The following is a 26672-nucleotide window of genomic DNA, read 5'->3' as shown; positions in this document are numbered from 1 at the left end:
GAGAGGAGGAGGAGGAGAGGGGATGGGGGGACGGAGAGGGGAGAGGAGGAGGAGGAGAGGGGATGGGGGGACAGAGAGGAGGAGGAGAGGGGAAAGGGGGACAGAGAGGAGGAGATGAGAGAGAGAGTGTCAGACTGCACTGTTCTTTACACCAGGAAATCAAAGAAGGCTCTCTGAGCAAGTGACACTTAACCTCAGATCTGAAGAATAAGAAAAAGCCATCCATGCAAATGTCTGGAGAGACCACTCTAGGCAGAGAGATGAATAAAAGCAGGACTAAAGGCCCCAGGCACTGTGAAGAGGGCACCACAGTGGTGGGACACTGGGAGAGTGGGGGGAAGACATGAAACAGGTGGACAGGGCCTAGGCCAGACCGCGCTGGGCAAGCCACTGTAATTTGGATTAGAACGTGATGGGAAGCCATGGGAAGCTTTTAAGCAGAGGACTGATGTGGTCTGATTATAATTCAGGTTATAACCAAATGACGGGGATGGTGGGAATTGCCCGTGGGCTGATCCAACAACTTGTTGGTGTTATCCAACAGTCAGACCAATTGTAATGCTACAGGCCATGCTGGGGCCAGAGGTCACGGCCCCTGCCAAGTGCTCTTCTCAGATGGCCTTGAGTGACCTTCTCAGGACTCCATGGGCTTTTAATGCTGTCCTTGACTCTTAGTGACTCTAAAATGCTGGTGGTGGCACAGCAGCATGGAAGCCCAATTCCCCAGCGCAGGTGACTCCCTGCGAGTTGCCCACCCGAACACAGTGAGACTTCACAACTCAGCCTGGGCAAGCCAAGCAGCTGAGCCCTGCTCCTGGTTGTTGTTTATGACAACTACAAGATTTGGGCAAGCTCACCTTCTCTCTGGGCTTCAATTTCATCACTTATAAAACGAAATTCTTAACTTCTTGCAGATCTGAAGAGAAAGTGCACATACGTACACATAATCATGTTTAATTCCAGGGTATCTGCAGTCCCTCTGCTGCAGGCCATGAGCCCCAGATTAAGAATTTTTGTCCTAGAGGATTCCTAGTTTGCCTTTAGACATAACATCTGCTGATGCACCCACAGCTGGAACAGCCCTTCACCGCCATCTTCCCTCTCACTGGTCCTCAGTGCACATCAGCACTGTTCACTGGGGGCCTTTTAAAAAGAAGTGAGGAGAGAAGAAAAAATGTAGGAGAGGAAATAAAGGAAAAGGGGAGAAAACCCAGCAGGACAGTCTTGTGTGAACCAGAAGATGTATGTCTTCCACTTGGAGCTACCCCAGGATCACCCCCAAACCCAATCCTATCCTCATTCCTAAACTGATAACCTTTGTCAGCCTGAGAATGGTTCCCAGACCTTGGTCATTCTTACTTTCATAATTTTGCTAATTCTGGGCTCCTACTTACTTAAAATTTTAAGATTCACTATTAGAGAATAGTAAGGAAAGGCCAGCCTATAATTTCATCTGTAATTTTTCTGTGTGTGTGTAATTTCTCCTGCCCAGAAAAGCTCATCTCACAGCTGACCTGTCTTTTGATATTTCTGCATTGGAAATGCCACACTTTAAAATGGAGTGCAATAAGTCACTGTTGAACTTGATCTTTTCTTTGAGACAGAGCCTCAAGTTGTTGCCCTGGGTAGTAGAGTGCTGTGGCATGACAGCTCACAGCAACCTCCAACTCCTGGGCTTAAGCGATTGATTCTCTTGCCTCCGCCCCCCAAGTAGCTGGGACTACAGGCGCCTACCACAATGCCTAACTATTTTTTTGGTTGTAGTTGTCATTGTTGTTTGGTGGGCCCAGGCTGGATTCGAACTCACCAGCTCTGATGTATGTGGCTGGTGCCTTAGCCTGAACTTGATCTTAAAAATATCAAATGATTTTTAAAAAGACGGTTTTTCAGTAATATTAGAATGTAATCAACTGCCTTCTACATATACTTACATTTTTCAGGTGGTGTTATTGTAATAGTCTGAGCTGTAAATTCTTCATCAAAATACCTGGTATCTGTCTCCGATGTTACTTGAGGTTTAAAAGGAGGTACAAGCTGTAAGAAGAATAAGAAGTCTGTTAACTGATGGCAATTTAGGGCCATTCATTTCCAGGGCAACTAGAGAACAAGTAATTAAATGAAGTCACAAGTCTCCAATGCGAAGTCACTGTGGGGGGACGTCTTTGGTGGCTTTCCAGTCAATAGTCTAAACACAACATCTAAGTACTTAGTTGTTTGTATAAAATTTGAGAAATGACATAAAATGGCAACCGAGATGGACAGAATAGAGCAGGAGGAGGGTATTACAAGCCTGTCCGTTTTTCTCCTTTTCCCCAGCAGCGAGCACAGGTGCAGCAGGCCACTGCAACAGGAGGCTGGCTCTTCCCAGTGCCTCACCGAGAGGTTGTTATTACAAATGCAACTTAAGAATACAGCTGTTCTCCAGGTCGTGGGCAGAGTGTGGCCTTTAAACGTCCTAAGAACTGTACCTCTGTGCTTTGCAAAGAACCTGCTTATTTGAGACAGGCCTTAACACCTGGCCCTGCCCTGGAACAGGGACTCTTGGCAGCCTCTGAAGTTACATGAAAAGTTTTGTCCACAGCTTTTCATCAGACCTTCAAAAGGTACTGAAACCCAAAGATATTAAGAGTAACTACTCTTAGGATTGATGGAGCTGGACTCATTTGCCGAGGTCCTGCCTCGAGTGTCAAGACAGGAGGGAGCTGGGCTGCTGAAGACTGTGCTCTGTGAGCCTCGGGCCAGGAGGGAGCACGTGTGCACACACACAGGGACATGCAGTGCCAGGTCCCAGGGCATGGTGACACAGTACATGCTCTGTGAATACCAGTCAGAACAGAAGAAGCTGCTTTTTTCTTTTTTTTGAGACAGAGTCTCATTATGTCTCCCTCCGTAGAGTGCTGTGGCATCATAGTTCACAGCAACCTCTAATTCTTGGCCTTAAGCCATTCTCATGCCTCAGCCTCCCAAGTAACTGGGACTACAAGTGCCCGGCTATTTTTTTTGTTATTGTTGTCATTGTTGTTTAGCAGGTCCTGGCCAGGCTCAATCCTACCAGCCTCAGTGCATGTGGCCGGTGCCCTAACCACTATACTATGGGCATTGAGTCAGAAAGTAGTATGTTTTATAAAAATTTTACAGAAACACAAATACATAATTGGCTTAAGAGCAATATATTTTCCCATTCTTATTCTCACCAAATTTGTGTTAATAAGGCAAAAATCTTTAAGTCATTCTCTAGACACTGCATTTTTAAATATTGGAGATGAACAGAGTTAAATCCATGTTGTCAAAATAAAGAACCACATATGAGTTTATGGCACCTGAGACCAAATATTTCAGATCTCTTTTTATCCTTCTGCTTGTCCCCACGACACAGCTACTCTAAAGTCTCCGTTATTAGCCTGTGCTCTTTTGGTGATGAACCAACACTAAGTTCCATTTATCAGCTGGGAATGGCACTAAAGAACAACACGGCTCCTCTCTCAGCCTCTTTAATTTGCTACCTGGAACAAGGTCGTCTGTCACTGGTGAGGAGAAGCCTCCACCTGCTGGCGCGGACCACTGGACATCAGCAGTCACTCCACTGATGGGAAACCCCTCTTCCACTCAGGAGTCAGTCTGTTCCCTCCACCAGCGTCACACACATGCACACAGGACACAGGGGGAACACAGACTGGAATGGTATGGGTTCCTTCCTACCAAACTTAGGGGGTAATTTCCCTTCCTACATTGCAGGAGTTGGGAGACTGGAATTCTGGCTGAGATTTTCCTTTTGACTTACTATTCCACAGATATTTACAAAATGGGTCTGCATCTTTCTAATCAAAAGTTAACCACAAGAAATCCTTTTGGCCAAAATGGGCTTCTCTTGAGCACTGGGAGGAGGTTTTGTTTACTTCAGCCCCACCCTTACCATCTGCTTCCAAAAACATAAATCTGCTTTCAACTTAAATCTATCCTTTAAGATTTAAACAATGGTCATATGCAAGTTTAAAAACCTGTAACGTATCTTAAAACAAAAGATGACAGGGCAACTTAAAGCAGTCGGCTTCAAAGGTCATATTACTACCAAAGACGTCTGTGACCTTCCTGCATCAAGGTTAACCCCCCCATCACTCTCCATCTCACACTGCTTTGTTCTTCTTCAAAATACTTTTCAAAATCTGATACACAGACACCCACATGTTCATACACACAGCACACAGTATTTGCTTACTGTCAACATTATTATGTCTTACCCTAATAAAATATAAGTTCTATAGGAGCAAGGTCTTAAAAAAAAAGTTCTGTTTTTACAGAGATAGGGCTTACTTTGTCACCCAGACTGGAGTCCAGTGGTATGATCACCGCTTACTGTAACCTCCAACTCCTGGATGCAAGTGATTCTCTTGCTTCTGCTGCCCAAGTAGCTGGGGCTACAGGCCTGCACCACCATGCCCTGCTAACTTTTTAATTTTTATAGAGATGGGGACTCGGGATGTTGCCCAGGCTGGTCTTGAACTCCAAATCTTAAATGATTCTCTCCTCTAGACCTCCCAAAGTGCTGGGAACATAGGCACGAGCCACCATACGTGGACAAAGAACAGCATTACGGAGGCACGATTAACAAAAACTTAACTAAAAAAAATACACTAACCTGCCCATATGAAGTGTGTACAATTCAGCAAGTTTTAACATATGCACAGCCATGAAACTAATAGGGAGCTTTCTTGTGCTCTTGTGTAATCCTGGCCTCTCCCCCATCCCGTGACAGGCCATGCCTGACATGCTTTCTGCCACCATAGATTTATTTGTGTATTTCAGAATTTAGTGTAAACAGAAGAGCAGAGGACGGACTTCTTGTTTGGCTTCCTTCCCTCAGCATGAAAACTCTGACATGCATCCACGTCACTGCATGTATCAGTGGCTTATCCATTTTCTTGCTGGGTAATATTCCAGTCGACAGACGCACCACAATTTATCCATTTACCAGTCAGCGGACACACAGGCTGCTTCCAGTTTGTGGCTGTTACAAATAAAGCTGGTCTGAGCCTTAATGTTCAAGTCTTTGTACAGACACAAGAACTAATTCTGGACAAACAGCAGGAGAGTGGCTGGGTCAGTGGCAGGTATGCATCTGACTTTCCAAGAAACTGCCACACTGTCTTGTCTTCCTTCATCTGGTTTAAAAATTTTCCTATTCCTAATTTACCCTGAGTATTTTGTTTTTGTTTATATCAAAAAATGGATAGAGTTTCTTTAATGCTTTTTTCTACATCTGTTGCAATAATCATTTCTTTTATTTCTTTCATAGTCTGTGAATTAAGATGAATGATGGTAACTGGTTTTTGTAAACCAACTTTATATTCCTGGAATAAGCCACACTTGTGTCTATTGTTGAATGTGATTTGCTAATAGTAAGAATTTCTGCAACCTTGTATTCCTAGAATAAGCCCTTCTTGGTAATGATGTGCTATTCTTGTATCTATTGTTGGATTTGATTTGCTAAATTTCTGTTAATAACTTTTGCATGTATGTTCATTACGAAAACTGGTCTGTAGTTTCCTTTTTCTGCAGTATCTCCCTCTTCCTTTGGGAATCAGGTTAATGCTACTCTCATAAACTGAGAAGTACTCTTCATCTTTAATTTTTGGACAAATTTGTATAGAATCGATACTTAAACGTTTGTTAGAATTCATCAGTAAGGCAAACAAGTCTGGAGGCTTCTTTGTGAAGATTTTAACTACAAACATCATTTCTTTAGCAGAAGTTTTGTTATCAGATGCATAACTGATTGTTAGTTCCTCTTGATGAAATGACCCTAGTTATCTCCAGTAACATTACTTTGAAATCTATTTCATGTGATGATACAGACAATTCAGGTTTTTGATTAGTATGAGCATGGTATATAATTGCTTGCTCATTTAAATTTGAAGTTGGTTTCTGGTAAGCAGCATACACAAGTGGTTCCTGCTTTTTACCCAGTTTCTTCTTTTTCTTTGGATACGTCTCTCAAAACACTAATGTATCAACTGACACAAGGTAAACTCCCTTTAGAAATGATAAACTGACCTGAAGGCTACGTTAACCAGTTTGATGGAAATGTTTCAAATTGTATGTGAAAACACCACACCATACCCTAGAAGTGCATTGATGTACATAATTACCATTCAATAAAAAAAAATGATAAACTACCTACAAAGTCAGCAGTATTCATATGTAAATCTTAGGTACTTTTATGTAATTAACTCAGTAAACAGATATAGGGTCACTAACTATAAATTTAATATGCCTTCCTGACAAATGCACTAAACTTAGAACAGCTCTTTAAAAGCTAATCTGTTTTCAGGGTTTTGTTTTGTTTTGGGGTTTTTTTTTTTTTTCTCACTTTTTCTCAGAGTCTCACTTTTTTGCCCTCAGTAGAGTGCAGTGGAGTAACAGCTCACAGCAACCCCCAACTCCTGGGCTTAGGCAATTCTTCTGCCTCAGCCTCCCAAATAGCTGGGACTACAGGCACCCACCACAATACCCAGCTATTTTTTATTGCAGTTTGGCCAGGGCTGGGTTTGAACCCGCCACCCTTGGTATATGGGGCCGGCGCCCTACTCACTGAACCACAGTTTCTAGGTCAGGCGCAGTGGCTCACATTTGTAATTCCAGCACTCTTGGAGGCCAAGGCGGGCAGATTGCCTAAGCTCAGGAGTTTGAAACCAGACTGAGCTAGAGTGAGACCACATCTCCAAAAACAGCCAGGCATTGTGCTGGACACCTGTAGTCCTAGCTACTCAGGAGGCTGAGGCAAGAGACTCACCTGAGCCCTAAAGTCTGAGGTTGCTGTGAGCTAAGATGCCAGAGCTCTCTATGGGGGTAGGGGTGGGGGTAACAAAGTGAGACTCTGTCTCAAAAACAAAAAAAGAAATATAGTTTTTAATGAACTAAACAGGAAGATCAATTATTCTAGGTCAAGATGCCAATTTCAGTTTACTGAAAACCATGTTCAGAGTTGGGTTTACTTGTGTAATCTCAAGTCCATGTCATGGTAGCAAAACTGTAGCTCCCTAAATCCTTTCCACATTAATCCTATATCAAAATTTAAATATTATCAAAACACTCTGCCATTTACTACCTTTCTAAAAGTAAATAGTTGAGTGTTTCTTTATAGTGCAAGTAAAAGAACGGAGATAGGACTTTGCTTAAACTCATTAGGATAAGTCATATTTGGTATTTCTGTTAAGGCTGGAATGACAGAACGGTGTAAACACCGAAGTCTTTGAAGCTAACTCTCCCCAGACCTTTCTCAGCAACAACTCCCTAGCTAAGGAATGGTATTTGTGTACTTTCTTCTATGTTCACTTCTAGGTGCATAAGAACGAGGAGCGGGACCTGAAACTTTCTGACCTAGCTGATGTAGACAGTGATTACAGTATCTTACTTGCCTTAAAATCTGTGCTATTTCCACCATTCTGTGGCATAAGTGAACCACAATACTGGAACATAGATATTCGCAGTAAAAATCACCAACACTCAAATGCTTAGATTTGCCACAGACAATAATCTGGTGCTATTAATTTTCACTTCTTTGAAAAATGAGAGAGTAGCCAATTCAGGTGGGGATTCTGGTTTATTTAATCTCTATGAAAAATTGTGGGTTTTTTGCGTGTGTGTGTGTGTTGGAAAAGCAGAAATATGAAAGGAGGGTTTATTTCTAACCAATAGATACACAGCATAGGTGTATTACGACTTTATATGCTAAGCTTCACAATACTGATCAATAGGGTATTTACTGACACAAAACTAGAAACTAAAATGACTCTATGTATTTCATTTTTAAAAAACCACATGAACAACAGTAATTAAAGTTCATACTGTTAACATTGATCCAATTAAAAATACACCAAGAGGCCCAAGGCATGTGCCACATTAATACACAACTATTGTATCATAAATTGAACCTGCCAAGATGAATATTTTAGCTGTAACAAGCATTAAATGTTTAATAAGTACATCTGCTTTCCCTGCGGAAATTGTGAAGGGCTTGTTAACATGTGATATGGGTGATCTGTACTGCTTTAAAAGTAATCCCTAGAAATGTGAACTCCTATTTTCTTTTCCTTGACACATTTTCTCATTTCTAAATGAGAACTTCACCAACACCAGTCATTCCTCTGGCTGTAAGTCTGTGAACAAGCGACACGATTCACAAATATCCACAGGTGTGTTATATTATCTGAAGACCTCAGTTACACTCAGAAAGGGCTTGTTTGGGGGGGACTTTTGCAAAGACATAAGATGGGCAATAAAAACAATTCGCTTCTAAGGTGGTTTGTGGACAAGCTGCATGTATGAAGTCTCCAGACTTCACTAAGAACCTGGTGAAACCACCTCCTCTGTGTCTCCTTTAGCTGGTGCTGGATGCACTTTCCACCGTCAGCAGTGTGGCAGCCATTCACCTCAGCTATTTCTGATGAGAAATTTTTATGAACATGAAGGAAAGCTGAATGAGTATGTAAATCTTGCAGAAATGACACACAGTCAATTTCTAACTTGTTAGCCAGTTTTGTACTAAAAGCCTTCATGTAAATTGGAGACAATGTAGCTCCTACTTCAATAAACCAAAAATCAACTACATAAGCTCCCAGGAAGTAGCACTAGTCTATTAAATCTAACACACGGGGTATTGGGGGAGGGGGTAAATACAACATTAATAATATTAGGCTGGGTGTGGTGGCTCATGCCTATAGTCCCAGGGCTTTGGGAGGCCAAGGCAGGAGGATCACGTGAGGCCAGGAGTTTGAGATCAGCCCAGGCAACACAGTGAGACCCTATCTCTACAGAAAAGAAACATTCAAACTTTACAACAGGTTTTGTTTTTTTTTTTTTTTTAAGAGAAATTCACATCATTATATTTCTGGGAAGATAACCAAGAACTTACCTGCTTCTGCACAAGTTTTAGCACTGGCAGTAGCTGCTCTCTTAAAAGCACATCAGTGAAGCTGCGGTGAGAGGGAGCGTCTGGGTTGGGGAATAAAATGTTGGTGGGAAGGAAAGAAAAGCTGAGGGGGAAGAGGTAGAAATTCAATTTGAGGCCTACGGGCAGAGAACAATTTCCCAGATAGGCAAGAAGGCTACTGGGAAAAAAAGAACCTGTGTTGATCAGGAGCTGCTGTGCCCGAGCACCATTAACCGAACGCTGGAAACCAACTGGGATTTTACAAAGGACCCAGAGGACGCAAGCTTAGTTTTGAGGGCATTGGCTCCAAAGAAGGGAAGAAGGACGGCAAGAGAGCGGAAGAGGTTCTAAACACACGCGAGCGTCCACACACAACCCTCATAAATGGACTGGACACGCAACCTGTGGGTGGGCACCAGACAGCTGATGGTCACAGCACTAAAACAGTAAAGGGCACGGAAATGACAAGGAGCAGCTCCTGTTACCCTGATGAAATCTCAGTTCAACAGGACTTTTCTGAAATACTTGATTCCCTACCAAAAAAAAAAAAGGTTTTTTTTTTTTTAAATTTATTTTTGTTTTTATTTTTTGCAGTTTTTGGCCAAGGATGGGTGTGAACCCACCACCTCTGGCATATGGGGCCGGCGCACTACTCCTTTGAGCCACAGGCACCACCTCCAAAAAGTTTTTAAGATTTCTTCTTTTTGATATGTTTTTAAACTGAATGATATAATATCTGCATTGAAGAGAGCTTCAAATATCTACTCCATTCCCCTCATTTTAAAATGAAAACATGAGGCCCTACATTTTCAAACCCAAGTCATCCTACAGCATCACAATATAAATAAAATTCCAAATAACTGCTATCCCATCCTAACCAGAGGCTCTATAGTAGTTCCTTTACACTTAAAACCTGGGTGGCCTTTGCAATATTCCTACTACCTCATCCCATGGAAACATAAATAGTCTACTCATTTATGTTATCTGTCTCACCTACAACTCGAGGATGGGGACCTTACCTTAGTCATCTTTTCAAGGCCAGCACTTAATACAAAACACAGATATGTGCCTCTTAGCAGCAGGGATACAGTCTGAAAAATGCACCGTGAGGTGGTTTCCTTCTCGTGGAGGATCACGGAGTGACTCACACAAATCCAGGCCACAACCCTGGACAGCATGGACCGCACAGCAGGGAAGTGTCACCCAGGGCTGGGATTTGTGTATCTAAACACCTCCAGACCTAGGAAAGGCACCACAGGACACGGGGTTACCAGGCCGTGGGCCGCCAGCGTATGTGCACTCCATGGCTGACTGGAGGCCACCGTGCGGTGTGTGACAGGAGATAAGCACTTAGGAAAAGACTCACAGGTGGCCTTTCGGCCACTGAAGCCTACTCAGCACCAAAAAGTGATGACAATTACACATCCTCTCAAACACCCTGAATTTGTTACCGAGAATTAGGAGGAAAGGAACAGCCTTGAACTACCCTGTGGTGTGTGTTGAACTATCACACTCACTGGTTTTCACACGCACCAGCTCTTTCACTCACCGAGCCCTTTAGAATGCTGCACAAATGTGAACTTGTGACATACTTCTTTGCAAGAATAGAAAACACTACTAAGTCACATTTGGCACGCAAAATGTAAACCTTTTAATCAGAGTGAATACTAAGTTTTGCTTCTGATAATAGCCAAGCAGCTCCAATGAAACCCTCCTGCACATAATTAGAAACTCTGGAAACAATATGAAAAACTATCTGAAGGTTCTGGGAAGCACTTGAGGCCAGGTGGATACTGAAGGGGCAGTGGACATTAGGGATAAGGAAAAGGCACTGTATTTATCTCCCGTTTTCACGGCTCTCTGCCTGACAGTGAGCCCTGCTTTATGCCACAAGTAAAATATAGGGCAAAACACTTAAATTGGAAACCATAGTCCTACTGCCATGACAATCCAAAGACAGAGTTTGGACAAGCACAGCAGCCTTCAAGTGAGGGAGAAAAAACACCCAAAAAGCAAGGGAGCTCCAAATTCTATAAATTTCTGGCTGACTCCTGGACCACACATGGATAAGGCAGACTCCAAACCCCCAGTGAAGTACAAGCAAACTGACCTGAAATATTAACCCACTGGAGAGAAGAGTCTGCAGTTTGAATTCATCCATGGTAACTGGCCTCCTAAAACAAAAAATTCAATATTTTTTGCTTCAACCTAACCCAATTCAGAGGCACAACATTGTATCAGCCACAATACCCAGGACGTGTTGTAAAATGATTCAGCTTTAAAAAAAAGACAGGAAAGAAGAACCCATATACCAGAAAAAGTTACAAGACTGATGCTGAGAGGATCTGATGTTGGAATTAGCAGACAACAATTTTAAAGCAGCTTTATAACTTCACTCCATGATGTAAAGTAAAACACGTTCAAATGACTGAAACAGGTAAGAAATCTCAGCAGTGAAACAGAAACTATTAATAAAAGAACCAAAGGGACAAAATATAAGAAATCCACTGTATGGGTTTACAGGTGATTGCAGATTATGTAAGAGCCGGTAAACCTGAAAATGCTATCAGTAGAGATTATCCAATCTCAGTAGCACAGAAAAAAAACAAACCAGAACTTCAGGGGCCTGTGGGACAATATCAAACATACTAGCAATTACAGGAGCGGAGACAGACAATAAGGCAGAAAATGTATTTCAAGAAATACTGGGTAAAAAAATTTCCAAAGTTAATAAAGAACATGAGGGCAGTTCAGAAAGTTCTCAGAACCCCAAGAATAATAATTACAAAGAGAATGTCACCTGACCACACTGTCGTCAAGAGGCTGAAAACCAGAGAGATGGGCCTGTGTATGTGTGGATGGGGATCACAGGGATATGGACTCACCTGATCCAAATCCCCAGAGGAGCGGGTCGTGCAGCCTCAGTAAGGCTGCTGGGCTCTAGGTTACTGCTGGGGCTTGATGTCCACAGGCAGTAAGGTGAGAAGGACAGGTTCACAGTAAGTGAGAAGAGGAGAAACACAACGGGCCCCAGAAGCACAGTCTGGAGCCCACAAGGACAGACTGCACTGCCTCAACTCCTACTGCCTCTGACCCTGCTGGTCAGGATGTGCTCCAAGACCTGGGGAGCTGCGTCACACAGCTGAACATGGCCCAGCCCAACGGTCGGCACGGAGGAGGAAGAGCAGATACGCCTGACACCATCCCACGCCAGGGAGACGGGCTGGAGCAGATACGCCTGACACTACCCCACGCCAGCGAGACGGGCTAGCATGGACAACACGATGGGCTGCAAAAGGTGGCTGCTGCTGCCCGTGCATCTTCCAGACCTCCCATGAGTCTCACACAGCAAGGGGACACAGCTCAGCCTCGTCTACTGACACTGCAAACCCGTCACACAGACAAACAGTCAGTGGCACGCAACACAGAACAGACAAGGTAACGAAGAGTTAAACAAACTCACTAAACCATCAACTCACCCTTTTATATTCAGTGGAAATATCCTTCAAGAATGAAGGCAAAATAAAGACACTATCCCATAAGAAAAAAGGTTTCTTTGCCAGCCAGCTGCATTACAAGAAATGATGAAGGGAATTCTTCAGCTGAAGGAGATGACACCAGAAAGAAACTCGGATCTTCAAGAAGGAAGGAAGAAATGAAATTGGACAGTGAGGATGGTTGCACAGAGCTGTGAATATCCCAAAAACTCCTGAAGCGAATAGTGACTTATATCTCAATAAAAGATTAATTTTAAAAAGAAGAACATTGGTAAACACTGAGGAAAAGAATGAATACTAAGAGTCCTAACTTGGAATCTGGGACAGAGGTGCAAATTAATCTTCAGATAGAAACACAGATGTTTAAGAGTAAACTGAAAGCACTCAAGTCCCTTCACAGGAGATATTACTTCACTGAGGCCGCTGTTCCTTAAGTGATAGGTTAAATACATATTTAATCAGTTGCCATCCCACTGAAACGGGTATCAACCAAGTAACCAAAATAAACTATGAAGTACCCACATCACTCTCTAGAAGCAAGTATTTTCTTCTTTTCTGAAGGTAATCTCTGAAAAATAAGTAGAAATGTAGTTAAGTATTAAAATCCATCTCAAAATAAGCCAAACATTCCAAATCAACCTTCCCTAAATACCTCTTGGTTTTCATTGCTTTATGTCATGTTTTATAATTATTATATTATTATGTTTTATAATGGTTGTTATTTGTTTCCTTTCAAGGGCCAAAGCTTTACAGTTTCCTAAATGGTCTCTCCCAGCTCCCTCTGAATCTCTCCCTACATAAGACAAGTCAATCTCCTCGAGCTTCTAACATCAACTACGTACATTCTTCTCACTACATAAAAAAGGCAGGGCTTGCAATATTTAAAAAAAAAAAAAAAAAAATGGAGGTTTCCAGGAAGAACGCTGTAACTTCCTGCCCACAGGGTGAAATACACTTAATTTGCCTTGGTGAGCATCTTATTCCTTTCCGGCTGACGTCACTACAAAGGTGTCCTACCTCCTTTAGCTATGCGTCAGAGATCTGGCTTTTTCTTGTATTTTCACTTCTATGTTTATTAACCTAACATCTTACTATTGATATGCTTTAACTGTAAATATTACTTTTCTCTCTACAGCTCCACTTTCATTCTTCTCATTGGATCTTTCCCCTAAGTCCATAAGCAAAACAAACAAATCTTCCCCATTCTAAAGAATTCTATTCCCTTCACCTATTTCTCCTTTATTTCTTTCTCTTGAATAGCCCAACCCTGGTGTTCCTTTTTTTTTTTTTTAACTTCCACTTGACATAAAAATAAACTATTTTAAGCATTAAGAATAGGAAATATAAAAAGATGACCAGACCTAACTGATGTTAACATTGCTCCACATGCACTTTGAAACTCTTGTTTTCCTAAGATATAAAACCAAATACCCTTTCCTTTCTTCCTCAGTAACATTCAACCATTTTCAACCTATGAGAATTAGAATGACAATTACCTAAGATTCGAGCAAATCTTGTCCTGGAGTTCCTTTATATCATATACACGCCAGTTTTCCTATTTTTCTCTTTTATATATAGTCATAAATATAATGCTTTCTTTAGTTCACTGTACTTTATTTTTTATTTCAAATTATTATGGGGCCATAATAGTTGCGTGTATTTATAGAGTGCATGTGACGTTTTGATACATGCTCACGATGTGGAATGATCACTTCTGGGAACTGGAGTGTCCATTACCTCAGACATTTATGATTTCTTTGCATTAGGAATATTCCACTTCCACTCTTCTAGATCTTTGAAAATATTCCCTCGCTGTTGATTACAGTCATTTTGTCATGCTATCAGATACTCTTTGTTCTGTCTAACCAGCTTCTTGCACCCATTAACAGTCCCCCATTTTCTGTTTGTATAATTTGCCATTCTCTGAATATCCTTAGTAACTTGGTTTTTATGTTTACATTTTGAGGTTCATCGATCTTGGTATGTATAAATCCGATTTTTATCCTCCAATAGTATTCCACTGTAAGACTGAGGAAAAAGATTTAGATTTCAATCCTATTATCATTTTGAGTAGAACCATCATGTTAGCAATATTAAGACTCCAGTCCATAAACATGAGGTGTCTTTCCAGTTAGTTATATTTTCTTTCTTTCAACACTGTTTTGTACAGTCTAAACACTGAAGTGTCACACTTCATTCTTCTCTGACCCACACTGGAAGAATAAGAGCTTTCCTGGGCCACACATTACACACATACAAACACTAGGAAAAGGGAGGAGGAAAAAAAAAAAAGTCTGTGCATAATTTCTGTGGTATCTACCACCACCAACGAGCAAAAAGGTCCTCACGTCATCTGCACACAGCCTGCAGGCTGCAGGCTGGACCCCCAGCAGCGTACAAATCTCAGCCCTCTCTGGTTTACTCCTAAATATTTTATTCTTTCTGATCGTATTTTAAATGCAATTGTTTTTCTTTAGCTCCTTTTTGGATTGGTTATAGCTTGTATATAGAAATACAATGATTTTTGATGGTGATTCCACATCCTGTAACTTTACTAAATTTGTTTATTAGCTCTAAGACAGTTCCGGGGTATACGTATATTATTTAGGGTTTTCTACATGTAAGATCACGTCATCCGTGAATAGAGACAGTTTTACTTAACCTCTTCCCTACGGTTTGATTGCTTTTAATTTCTTACTCTTATCTAAATGTTCAGGCTATAACTTCCACCATTATGCCGAACAGAAGTGCTGAAAGTAGGCGTCCTTGTTTTCTTCTTTATCTTGGGAGAAAACGTTCGTTTTTCACCAATGAGTACAATGTTAGCTAAGAGTTTTCGCCAGCCACGGATGGTGGCTCAGGCTTGTAGTCCCAGCACTTTGGAAGGCCAAGGCAGGAAAATCACTTGAGCCTAGGAGTTCAAATCAGCCTGGGCAATATAGTGAGACTCCTTCTATACAAATACGAAAATAAAAAAATTAGCTGGGCATGATAGTGTCCACCTGTATTCTCTGCTGCTCAAGGGGTGGAGATGGGAGGACTGCTTGAAACTGGGAGTTGAAAGGGGCAGTGAGCTGTGTGTGATGACACCAGTGTACGGCACAGAGGGATACCTTGTTGTTTTTTTTTTTTTTAAAGAAATTTCTTTTGTAGGTGGTTTTTATCATATTGAGGACGGTTCCTTTTATTCCTAGTTTTTTGAGTCTTTTTTGTCAAATGCTCTTCCTGCATCACCTCGGATGATCATAGAAACTTCTTTCCTTCACTTTATTAATGTGGGATATCACATTGGTTAATTTTTACATGTTTAACACCCTTGCATTCCTGGAATAAATCTCACTTGGTAATGGAGCATAATCCTTCAATTATTCTTTTGAACAAGGTTTGCCAGTATTTTGTTAAGGAACTTTGCATCTGCATTCATGAGGGATACTCATCAGTGGTTTCTAACAGTTTCTTTAGTATCAGAATAATGCTCACCTCACAGAGTGAGCTAGGAGTGTTCACTCCTCTTTAATTTTCTGGAAGACTTTGAGAAGGGCTGTGGTTAGTATTTCCTTACTTGTTCCCCAGTGAAGCCATCTAGTCCTGAGTTTTTCTTGTTTTGGATTACTGATTTAATCTCCGTAGGCGTTATAGATTATTCAGATTTTCCATCATTACTGAATCACTGTGCTCATGTGCTACATTTCTAGGAATGTGTCCATTTCATCTAAGTTATCCCCCTGACGGCATACAGTTGCTCACAGTATTCTCTTACAATCCTTTATGTTTCTGTAACACCAGCAGTGACGTCCCTTTTTCAATTCTGATTGGGGTATTTAATGTTTCTCTCTTTTTCCCCCTTAATCTGTCTAAAGCTTTGCCACTTTGTTAATCTGTTCAAATAACCAACTTTTCATTTAATTCATTTTTCTCTACTGTTTTTCAATTCTCCATTTCATTTATTTCTATTGTAATCTTTATATCAATAATTTGGTTAACCAAGACAAATGATAAAGAGCTAAAAATAATAATAATCCTACATTTGTATGCACCTAAAAACAAAACAAGACAAAAATTAGGACTGATAGAACTAAGAGGAGAAATAGTCAAAGCCACAATCACAGTTGAAGATTTCACTTTTCTCTTAGTAACTGGTAAACGTAAGCAGTAATCAATCATTAAGTATGCAGAAGACCTAACACTATTAACCTACTGGACCTACCCAACATTATAGAATATCCCACACAAGAGCAATACAGGCCTAGGAAAGAAGGTCTTCTTTATGAAGAAGACCTCATTGGCAATGGTAGCCAGCAACAGAAATAAGGAATGGTACCTGACTCTGCACAGCTAAGGACACAATCAACAAATCAGAGAGATAATCTCCAGAATGGGAGCATTATTTCCATGTTATGAATCTAAGACAGGGCTAATAAGCAGAATCTACAAAGAACTCAAGCAAATCAACAAGAAAAGAGCAAACACCACCCTTAAAAACTGGGCAAGAGACATGAACAAAATCTTTTCTTATGAGGGCAGATGAATAGTCAATAAACATAAGAAACAATCCTTTTCTCTAATTATGAGACAAATGAAAATCAAAACCACCCAACACAACTGAGAGTGGCCCAAATTACAAGATCCCAAAGCAACAAACACTGGCACGGTGTGGAAAGCCAGGAACCCTCACGCACTGCTGGTGAGACTGCAAACTAGCACCATCTTGTCAGAAAGAAAGGACTCAAAGAGCCAAGAGCAGACCTTCCACCTGATCCTGCAATCCTATTACTAGGTATCTATCCAAAAGAAAAAAGTCATTTTACCATAGGGACATTTGTACTCGAAGGTTCATAGCAGCTCAATTCATAATTGCAAGGCACTATTCAACCCACGCATGGATTAATAAATTGTGGTACGTGTATATCATGGAATACTATTCAGCCATAAACAAGAGATTCTGTATCTCTTGTAACCTAGAAGGATTTAGAGAACACTCTCCTAAGTATGACAAGAATGGAAGAACCAGCATCACATGGACTTAATACTAAATTGAAACTATCAGATTAACCACCACGTACTCACAAGAAAGGAAAAACTCAAATTCAGTAACAGTGGAGGGAGGGAGTGTGTGTGGTTCAGTGTCCACCCAACAGACACAATGTGTGGGTAGGTGGCACACTTCCTGGGTGAAGGACACAAATACAACTTGGACTTTACTGTACAGATGCAAAAACAATGTAACGGAACTGTATTACTCGCATATTGATAGGAAATAATAAAAGACATGATGACGGACATTTTCCAAAATTAGTGACAGGCATCAAAATACAGATGTTGTATTTTGTATTATAAAAAATACGGTATTTGTATTTTTAAATATTTTGTATGTATTCTTGTATTCAGAGAATACAAGAATAAATACACAAAATAGACACCTAGCCATATACTATTTAAACTCCAAAAAATCGAAGACAAATATAAAAATCTAGTAAAAGCCAGAAAAAAAACTAAAACAAAGCATAAAAGTATACTCTCAGACCACACAAAATGTAAACTGGAATTAGGGAACAGAAAGCAAGCTTGAAAATTCCAAAATACTTATGGTTAAACAGGGCCCTTCCAAATAACACACAGTTTAAAGAATTCACAAGAAAAATTTAGAAATAGTTCTAACTAAATGAGAATATAATTTTTCAAAATTTGTGGGATTCAGCAAAAGCAATGCTTAGAGGAAAATTCAGAGCCCTGAATGCATATACTATTAGAAAATAAAATCCCAAACAAGTAATCTAACCTTCCAGCTTAAAAAACTAGAAAAAAACAGGAATTAAATCCAGAATAGAAGAAAAAAAGGAAAATTAGAGAAGAAATCAGTGAAAGTGACAACAGAAATTCCATAGAAAAAACCAACAAAAGCAAAAGCTCAGTCTTTAAAAAGATCAATAAAAATGATGAATCTGTAGATGTTAAACAAGTGTATTTCAATCAGCTCCTCTCACATATTAATGGTTTGTTTTGTGCATATAGATGCTGTTATTTGTACAAAAATTTGTTTTTCCTTGATACTACTGTAATTTATGCAAAAAAAATGATTTATTTAATGTCTGTACTGAAATCTACCTAGCCCCAAATTATTATTCTTATCTCTTTTGATTGTTTGTGATACGTGACTATTAAATCTGTTTGTTCTTATTTTTTCCAATTTTCTGTGTAGTTTTGTTCTAGGTAAAATTCTTGTAAAGAAACCCTAGTTATATTTTCTAACCTTATTTGAGGGTCTTTAAAGCTTAAACTATTTATATTTCATGCCATGACTAATAGTGGTTTTGACAGCTGTGTCTTTTTACATTCTCATTACAATGCCTCACAACCAAAGGAAGACAGCAAGTATTAGTTCATTAAATATGAAAAGTCCAATTTGAACCAGTGTGTCTCAACAAGAAGCAGTGCAATTAACCAAAATAAGAGCCTAAACGGTCCACACAGTTTTGCCATCTTAATGGTAGCTTGTTTATGCCAGCAGTGAAGAAGCCTGGAGAGCGAGTGGTAATGAAATTGCAAAGGAAGTTTTCCACAGCTTGTTAAGAACAGAACAGTTTTCCTTACAAGAAGAGGTCCAAAGCCTGGAAGAAGTGGCAGTCAGGTAGTGCAGGGTCTGGTGAGCACAATGCACAGCAGTGTTTCCACATCCGGCTTCTGCAGTCTGTGCAGCACTGTTTTGTGGGACGTGTGGTTGAGCGTTGTCTTGGAAGAGGACTGGCCTATGTCTGTGGACCAGTCCCAGCAGCTTAATCACAAGCATCCTTGTCGAGTCACCCAGTTGGGTGCAGGAGACATCCGCTGTAATCGACTGACCAGGTTTCACGAAGCTGTGGTGGGTAACACCAGCGCTGGAGCCCTCAACAGAGACCATTAGGTTTTTTTGATGAATATTCAGTTTTGAATTGTGCTTCAACACTTTGTCTTTATCCAACCATTGTGCCAAATGTTTGTTATTGTCAAAACAATCCATTTTTCATCACACATAACAGTGTGGTGTACAAGTGGCTCACCTTTATGTCTGAAAGCGAGCTTCGAGATGCTTCCTCTTCTGATGTTTAACTCATGGAGAACCATCTCCCCGGCTTCTTTCCCTGCTGGTTTGTTTCCAATGGTCCAATAGTGTTGGAACAGTAACATGAAACCTTGCAACTAATTCACAGAAGGCTGAGATGGACCTGCTTCCACTGCACCTTTCAGCTCATCATTTACCCACTTTGGTTTTAAGAGTTGCTCATTGTTTTCAAGATTTTCAAGATTAAAACTGCCAGGACAGAACTTCTCAACCATCAATGTACTGTGCGTTCATTAGCCGCATCCTTCCCAAACATTTCATTGAAATTTCAAGTAGTCTGCAATGCATTGGTTCCACACTGAACTCACATTTGAAAATAACACAAAATTTCACTGAAATATCCCTTAAAACCCTTGAAAGATATTCACAAGCCAAAATGTGCATTTGAGAGAGTGCGGCACCTTCACTATAAAATAAAACAAGGCGTGTGGGAGTGAAATGAGAGATGTCAGCTGCCAACTTAGCACTTAAGGAAATCAGACATCTCACACTTAACCACCTAAAGTAATGATTCATCATCAGAATGCCTGTTAGATATTTGGCCCCCATGTTTCTTTGACCTGAAACTTAAAAATGGGCCCTACTCTGAGTGTCCTAAGGAAAACGTAAGTGTGAAGCACCCAGGAACCTGTTTTAGCCTCTCATCTCTCTGCTTTGCTAGTGCTCCTGTGACACCTTTCAAGTGAAGGCAGCAATCCTTGTTACCCTCTGCATAAGCGCCATCACTCACCAAACGCTTCAGGGCGAATTTTCAACCAGAAAGTAGAAAGTCATGATTTAGTTAGAGCTGTTCCCTTGCAACATGTACACTAAGCCGCATAAAGGTTCCCGCCGAAACACCTGTCACACTAATTGCTTCTCCTCACCCCTCCCTGCTGCCTGTCCTCTTTCCAGCCTCTCCCTCTCTCCCAGGCATCTTCTCGCCCTTTGCTCCTCCTACAGAGGTAATAATCCATTCTCACAACTCTAACTAAACCCTGCATCTCCAGACATACATATTCATTCCTGCCCTCGCTCTCCAACGTTGGTGCTGCATTCCAGCCCTTAGACAATTCCATCTGGAATTCAACACCACCAAAGCAGCTATAATCCTTCTTCGTAAACTTCCTCTCCATATTTTCCCAGAGTATTTTCAGAATAAAATATGAGTTCTCATTTCTTTAAGCTATCTGTGGGATTCACACTTCCTTGTTCTGCGTTAGTGAGGCGGCTGACGCGTCCCCTCACTCCGTGTCACTGCACTAGTCTCCTCAAGGAGATTCTCTTCTCCCTCAACCTTGATTCCAACAATACTTGAAAAGGCACATTTACCTTATGTCATTTCCTTAATTCAGGATCTGTAATTCTGGTGAGTGGATCACACAAACATGTGAGATAAAGTTTCAAGAAGCTACACTATGTTAATAGGCCCCATTATTTATGTCCAGTTTCTATCCACGGCGCGAGGCCTTCGGTCGGCATATCCTAACACGCTTCTCTTCTCTGTTTTATTTATTCTCACATTGCTTTCCTTTCTGAAACAGTCTATTTCTCTCATTTCCAATCACAGATTTCCTTCAAATACAGTCCTTTTCCTGAATCCTTCCAAACCCAGAGAGATCATACCTTTGAAGTGAGCGAAATTAGCCTTAGAAGAAAGGACAAAGAAAAACGGTAAAGAAGAAAAATGATCCCAGGTAGAAGCACGAATCTATAAAAAGTAATGCAAAGTGTTAACGATAGTAATATGTAGCATTTTAATCACTTTCAAATATAATTCTCTAAAGCAAAATGTAATTACCATGTTTTGTGATTTTATTAACTTACGTGAAAGTCAAATCTAAGAAAATGAAAGCGTAATAAACTAAGACGCAACAGGCTGCTGCACGAGAGCACTCGGGGTAGACTGTGTTAAGTTGGACACGAGTACGTCAAACTCTAGAAGCAACCTCAAAACAAGAAACACCTCAGCTAGTATGGCAACAGCAGAGATAAAACAGACTCAAAAAATATTCAGCAGATCTAAAAAGAGGTAGATAAACAGAAAAGAAAAGAACAAAGAATACAAAACAACCTGCAAACATTATTGTATCAATAAGGGCATTACACCGAAAGGGGCTACGCATTCTATTAAAAGTCACATTAATGAATAAAAACAAAGCAAGAATCAGCTACATGCTCTCTACAAAAACCCACTTAAATATAACTGACAGGTCAAAAGCAAAATGATAGGAAAAGATACAGTACACAAAAGCAAAAGTTAGAGTGCTTATATTAATATCACAGTAGATTTCAAAACAAAGATTAATGTCATGAAAATAGAGAACAATTTCATAATGATACGGAGGTAGAACCGAGTGTGGGGGTACGAGCCTGGGGTCCCCGCCACTCGGGAGGCGGAGGCTGAAGCAGCACTGAGCCCAGGACTCTATGCCAGTGTAGTTCTCCACACAGTGAGACCTCCTTTCTTAACAAAGAGGAGAGTTTAGTGGGTAAATTAACCGAGACGACATAATCCTAAATATAAGATCTTAAAAGCACAGGCAACAAAACCAAAACCAGACAAATACAACTTAATTAAACTAAAAAGCTTCTGCACAGCAAAAGAAATAATCAACACAGCAAAAAATCTGTAGAATGGGAGAAAATATCTGCAAGTGAGTCATCCAACAAGGAACCAAAGTCTAGAATGTACAGGGACCTCCACTCAACACCCCCTCCCATAATCCCACAGCAGGGGTCCGAGGCCGACTCCAGGCTGGTAGTTTGCTTTCACATGTCTGGTTGCCTGCCGGAACCAGATGTGCAAAGACCGGTTGCCTGGGGCCGGGCACTTCCCATTTGCGTGTGACCGTAAGAAGTGATCACAGATACGAGTATACATTTCTCAAAAGAAGACACACAGATGGTGAACAAGTTACATGAAAAAATGTTCAACGTCATCAGTCATCAAAGAACTAAGAATAGAACCACCATTAGATCCAGCACCTCATTGACAGGGATCTTGCTTTGGGATACCCTTTTTCCTTTTCTAAATGGAAAACAAATCAGTATATAAAAATAATATCTGTACTTGTAGTTTACTGCATCACTGTTCACAGTAGTAAAGATACAGAATCAATTTAAGTGTCCCTAAGTGGAGAATGTGGTGTATGTACCAAGGGAACACTATGTAGCCATTACAAAGAATGAAATCATGTCTTTTGCAGCAAGTGAATGGAGCTGAAGGCCAAGCACAGAAGCTTAAATACTGTATGTTTTCACTTGCAAGTGGACACCGAGACGCATGTGCACACGTGGACGCAGAGAGTGAAAGGGCAGACACGGAGACTCACAGGGACGACGGGCAGGGAGGGTGGACAGCAAGAAACCAGTTGATGAGCACAATACATGGTACTGGGCTGATGTGCTTCCTAAAAGCCCTGCCTTGACCACTGTACAGTCTATAAAGTAACAAAGCTGACATTGTACCTCATCAATTAGTACAAGTAAAAAAAAAGTATATGCAGCTAACGATGAAACTTCAAAGTACGTGAAACAGAACTGAAAAGATAAATCCACAATTGTTGATTTCAACAATCTCTTTTTAGTAACTGATAGAACAAAATGTAGACATAAAGTCAGTACAAACAGAGAGGACATAAAAACTGTTGGACATTCTGACCTAAGGAATACTGGCAGAGTATTTATGCAGTCACTGCAGAAGGCACCCCTTGAACAAAGCAAATTTTAACAAGTGGACACGGACTCAGGAGAATTCCCTTCCGTCTTTGCCAGCAAGACCAACCCCTTCTCTTCCTCAGCTCATTCAACCTCGACAGTGAGGATGGAGGTCTTCACAATGATCCAATGCAGTTAATAAATAGTAAATGTATTTTTTCTTCCTTATGATTTTCTTAATAACATTTTCTCTTCTCTGGCTTACTTTACTGTAATAATGCAGTATATGATACTTACACAAAACAATGTTATCTGAGAGGTAAGGCTTCAGGTCAATGGCAGGCCATTAGTAATTATATTTTTAGGAATGTGACGTTACAAATGGATTTTCAACTGAATGGAGCCTGGCTGGCTCCTCTAACACCCATGTCATTCAAGTGTTAACTGTCTAGATTTTTTTTTTTAAGTCTATACAGAACATACACCAACATACACCGTCTCTGGGCCATAAACAAATCTTGGTAAGTTTAAAAGAATTCAAATCATATAAAGTATGTTTTCTAACCAGAAGAGAATTAAGCTAGGAATCAGTCACAGAAAGATCCTGAAAAATCCATGTTTCGGAAACTAAATAACAGTTACAAATAACCCTTGAGTTGAGAAAGAATCAAAAGATACACTTAAAAATCTTTTGATATAAAAACGTATCAAAATTTGCAAAGAATGACTAACAGTCCTTAGAGAGGACTTTTTCTCATTCAAGAAGAAACAGATACCCACAACAAGCCCACAACAATTGAAGAAACTCCAACAAAGATAAAACCTCCCAACAAAGATGAAACTCCAGGCCCAGGTGGTGCCTTCTCTGGTAAACTCTACCACATATTTAATTAACAAATAATACCAATTCTACACACACTATGCTATAAAATTGAAGAGGAAACTATTTTCCAACCTGTTTTAAAAAGGTAAACATGATCCTGAAATGAAAATCATACAAAGATACTTTAGGAAACGGAGATGATGTAACAATATCACCCTCATGATTTAAGGATGCAAAATTCCTTAGAAGATACTTTGTACCAAATCAGCAATAGGTAAATAACAGATAATGAACAGGTGAGTTACCCACCCCATGCAAAGTTCATTTAATATTGGAAAAAGTCAATCAATGTTAATTCACCATTTTAATAGGACATAAAGGAGAAAAGTCATATGATCATTGCAATAAATGCAGAATAATCTTTCTTTTTTTGCAGTTTTTGGCTGGGGCAGGGTTTGAACCCGCCACCTCCAGCATATGGGGCCGGGGCCCTACTCCTTCTACTCCTTTGAGCCACAGGCGCCACCCCAACAGAATAATCTTTTAATAAAATTCAGCACCCATTCATGATAAAAACTCTCAGTAGACAGAGAACTTCCTCAACCTGATAAAGAAGGTATAAAAAAACCTACATTAAAATCATATTTTTATAACTTATTAGACCTAAATAATTTTTGTCTTAGAGAAAACTTACAAAAATAGTACACACAGTTGCATATACCCTTTACCCACTGTCCCTTAAAAGTTAACATCTTACATAGCCATAGCACAATTATCCAAACTAGGAAATTAACATCAGTAAAATGCTATTGACTAAACTACTAACTTTATTTAGATTTCACCTTTTTTTTCTTTTTTCACTGATGCCCACATTGCATTTAGTCATTGTGTCACCTCAGTCTCCTCCAATGTGAAAGAAAGTTCAACCATCATTTTTTGTCTATCATGAAGTTGTTACTTTTGAAGTTATCTGGCCAGGGACGTTAAGGGACGTCCCTCCTTGTGGGGGATCCTCAAGTTTTCTCGTGAGTATACTGAGGTTAAGTGATATGCCCTTCTCAGAGGTTAAATGATGTCAACATGCTCCCCTTACTACTGGTGGTAGCCCAGATCACTTGGGTAAGACACCATCTCTGCCAGGCTTCTCCACTATAAGACTACGCCTTTTACATTTGTAAATGATAAATACTTGGTTTAGTTGGAGACTATGGAAGGATTCTATGGAAAGCTCAGTAATGTTTGAGTTCACAGGGGATCTGGCACAAGCATTTTCATTCTCTAATGGTGATCCTCTCCTTCCCTCACCCCCTCGACATTGATTAACTGGAAGTCGCCTGTAAGGAAAACGTCAGCACTTGAACAATGCAACACTTTATTTATTCTATCACTTATTTGTGCACTAGGGACGAAAGGATATTTGTTTTATTCCTTGGGCCATAGCCTGACAGTATATTTATTTTGTTACTGAAATTGTTCCAACTTTTGCCACAGAAAATTATTCAGGGTTGGCTCCTATCTGTCTGTTTTTCCAATTTTTTTTTTTTTAAACTCCTCCTTACTTTCTGGCTACACAAAATGCTCCAGGCTCACCTTTTATTTTCCCCATACCATTCCTGAAATTGACTCTTCTCTAAAGAGCTCTGGTTTTCCTTTTATTGGAGGTAACAGTTAGAAACCCGGGTGGATCCTCTAGCTCTGCTCATTCACATCCATATTTAATGGGGAAAGACGTGTTTTTCTCCCTAAGATGAGGAACAAACCTAGGATGTCTGCTCTTACCACTTCTACTCAACATTGTGATGAAGGTTCTAGCCAAAACAACAAAGCAAAAAAATAAATGAAATGCATACAGATTAGAGATTAAGCAAAAATTTTTATTTATGGAGTAGATCACTGTGTGTGCAGAGAACTGTAAGTTACATCAATTAATTCTTGCAAGCCTATAGAATACCAGGTCAATATTTTTAAAAAATCAATTGTATTTCTATATACTGGCAGCAAAAAAAGGATAAAATATTAAAATAGTATTTACATGCCAGACATGAAATACTTAAGGGTAAATCTAACAAAGTCTGTATAAATCTAACACCTAATACATGTAAACAAGATGAATACATGTTCATTACATGAATTCATTTCATGTAATACTGAAAATGATGAAACATTGCTAAGTGAGATTACAGGCCACCTACAGTAATGGAGAGATGCACTGTGTTCGTGGATCTGAAGACTCACTGAGAAAAGACCACTTCTCCCCCAAGTTACTTACAGATTTGAGAGCATCTCATATAAAATTGTAGCAGACTGACAAACTGAGTATGTAATCAATACAGAAATTTATCTAGATAATTCACCCTATAAAATATCCTGCAAGAGGATCCTAAAGACTGAAGCCATGTAAGGGCCACGATCTCACGCACGAGACAAATGTCTGTCCATTTCCACAAAGGAAGCAAAGAGCAAACCCAGGACAAGGGCCCAGGTCTTCCACATCTCAACACGGCACTGCCTGGAGTGGGGCATCACACCACGTGTAATCAGGACTCAACACGGCACTCTCTAGAGCGGGGCATCACACCACGTGTAATCAGGACTCAACACCGCACTCTCTAGAGCGGGGCATCACACCACGTGTAATCGGGACTCAACACCGCACTCTCTAGAGCGGGGCATCACACCACGTGT

The 26672-nt window shown here is 40.3% G+C and overlaps 1 protein-coding gene across 1 annotated transcript in view; it reads right to left on the bottom strand.

The window, feature by feature from the left end:
* AKT3 (AKT serine/threonine kinase 3) overlaps positions 1 to 26672 on the bottom strand; it is a 279485-nt gene that overhangs the window by 11252 nt on the left and 241561 nt on the right. Inside the window, exon 12 of the mRNA XM_003798812.3 lies at positions 1932 to 2034. Coding sequence (XP_003798860.1) covers positions 1932 to 2034 — 103 coding nt within the window. The remainder of the gene's footprint in view (positions 1 to 1931; positions 2035 to 26672) is intronic.

Source organism: Otolemur garnettii, unplaced genomic scaffold, assembly GCF_000181295.1.
Source record: "Otolemur garnettii isolate 467f Iridium unplaced genomic scaffold, OtoGar3 scaffold00141, whole genome shotgun sequence".
Classification (NCBI taxonomy): Eukaryota; Metazoa; Chordata; class Mammalia; order Primates; family Galagidae; genus Otolemur; species Otolemur garnettii.
This window is presented reverse-complemented; position numbering and strand designations above follow the sequence as displayed.